Source organism: Ornithodoros turicata, chromosome 2 (genome assembly GCF_037126465.1).
Source record: "Ornithodoros turicata isolate Travis chromosome 2, ASM3712646v1, whole genome shotgun sequence".
Taxonomy (NCBI): Eukaryota; Metazoa; Arthropoda; class Arachnida; order Ixodida; family Argasidae; genus Ornithodoros; species Ornithodoros turicata.
In genome coordinates, this window is record NC_088202.1 from 149,276,308 (window position 1) to 149,277,101 (window position 794).

At 43.2% G+C, this 794-nt stretch overlaps 1 protein-coding gene across 9 annotated transcripts in view; it reads right to left on the bottom strand.

The window, feature by feature from the left end:
* The window catches only part of LOC135386389 (amphiphysin-like), a 49,942-nt gene extending 49,291 nt beyond the window's left edge, over positions 1–651 (bottom strand). For all 9 annotated transcript variants that reach the window (XM_064616299.1, XM_064616297.1, XM_064616298.1 and 6 more), the window contains exon 1: positions 565–651. In XM_064616299.1, coding sequence (XP_064472369.1) covers positions 565–633 — 69 coding nt within the window. In that variant the 5' untranslated portion in view covers positions 634–651. The remainder of the gene's footprint in view (positions 1–564) is intronic.
* Positions 652–794: the final 143 nt, after the last annotated feature.

A 794-nucleotide genomic window follows, 5' to 3' on the forward strand; every position in this document is an offset into this window, starting at 1 on the left:
TGGACTGCGCTCGTTAGAGACGACGGTGCTCTTTTAGCACCGTCGACCCAAAAAGTGACCCCCATAGCGGATATTTTTTGCACACGTTGGACATCCTGGCCAACTGCGCCATCACAAAAAAGAAACACTTCCAAACTTGAGCAACATCATGTGGGTAGTTCCCCGGGAGGCGTAAACAATGCGTCCATGTTTGGGTAAATTATGCGTTTCCACCAATTTGTGTGGCACACGAGAGATTTTGCTTCTGAAGAAAAATGCGAGAGCTTGCTTCACATGGAAGGTCAGGTAATCAGGTGTAAAGGAGGAGGTGTTCTCCAGTTCGTCCTCATCGGATGACGCCTCTTCCTGGTTCGTAGAATGAGGCCTCGAATCCCTCTTTATATAAAACGAGTTCATTTCATGAATCGCGTTCGTAGGTTTCGAAAAAATCCCGATGAACACGATCGCCAACGTTTTCTAATACATATTTCACTTCACTTGTGGAATACAAAGAAAAGAAAAAGTTGGCCTACATGACAGGCAACATTCTAATGTGATTTGTTGATGAAAATATCTCGTACTTACCCGTTCCTTTGCCCGTCCAGCGTGTTTTTGGACGACCTTGGTAAACGATCCACCTTTGCCGTCTGCCATGTTGGCTCACACTGCTGCCTGCCCAAATTGTGGACAAATATTTTACGATATAAAAGTACCTTTCGAAACTTTAGCATATACTGTGATTTTTTTACGAATATGTAATATATTGTGAGCGCATTTATCGTAAGGTATAATTTTCAATAACATAGTCACTGCGG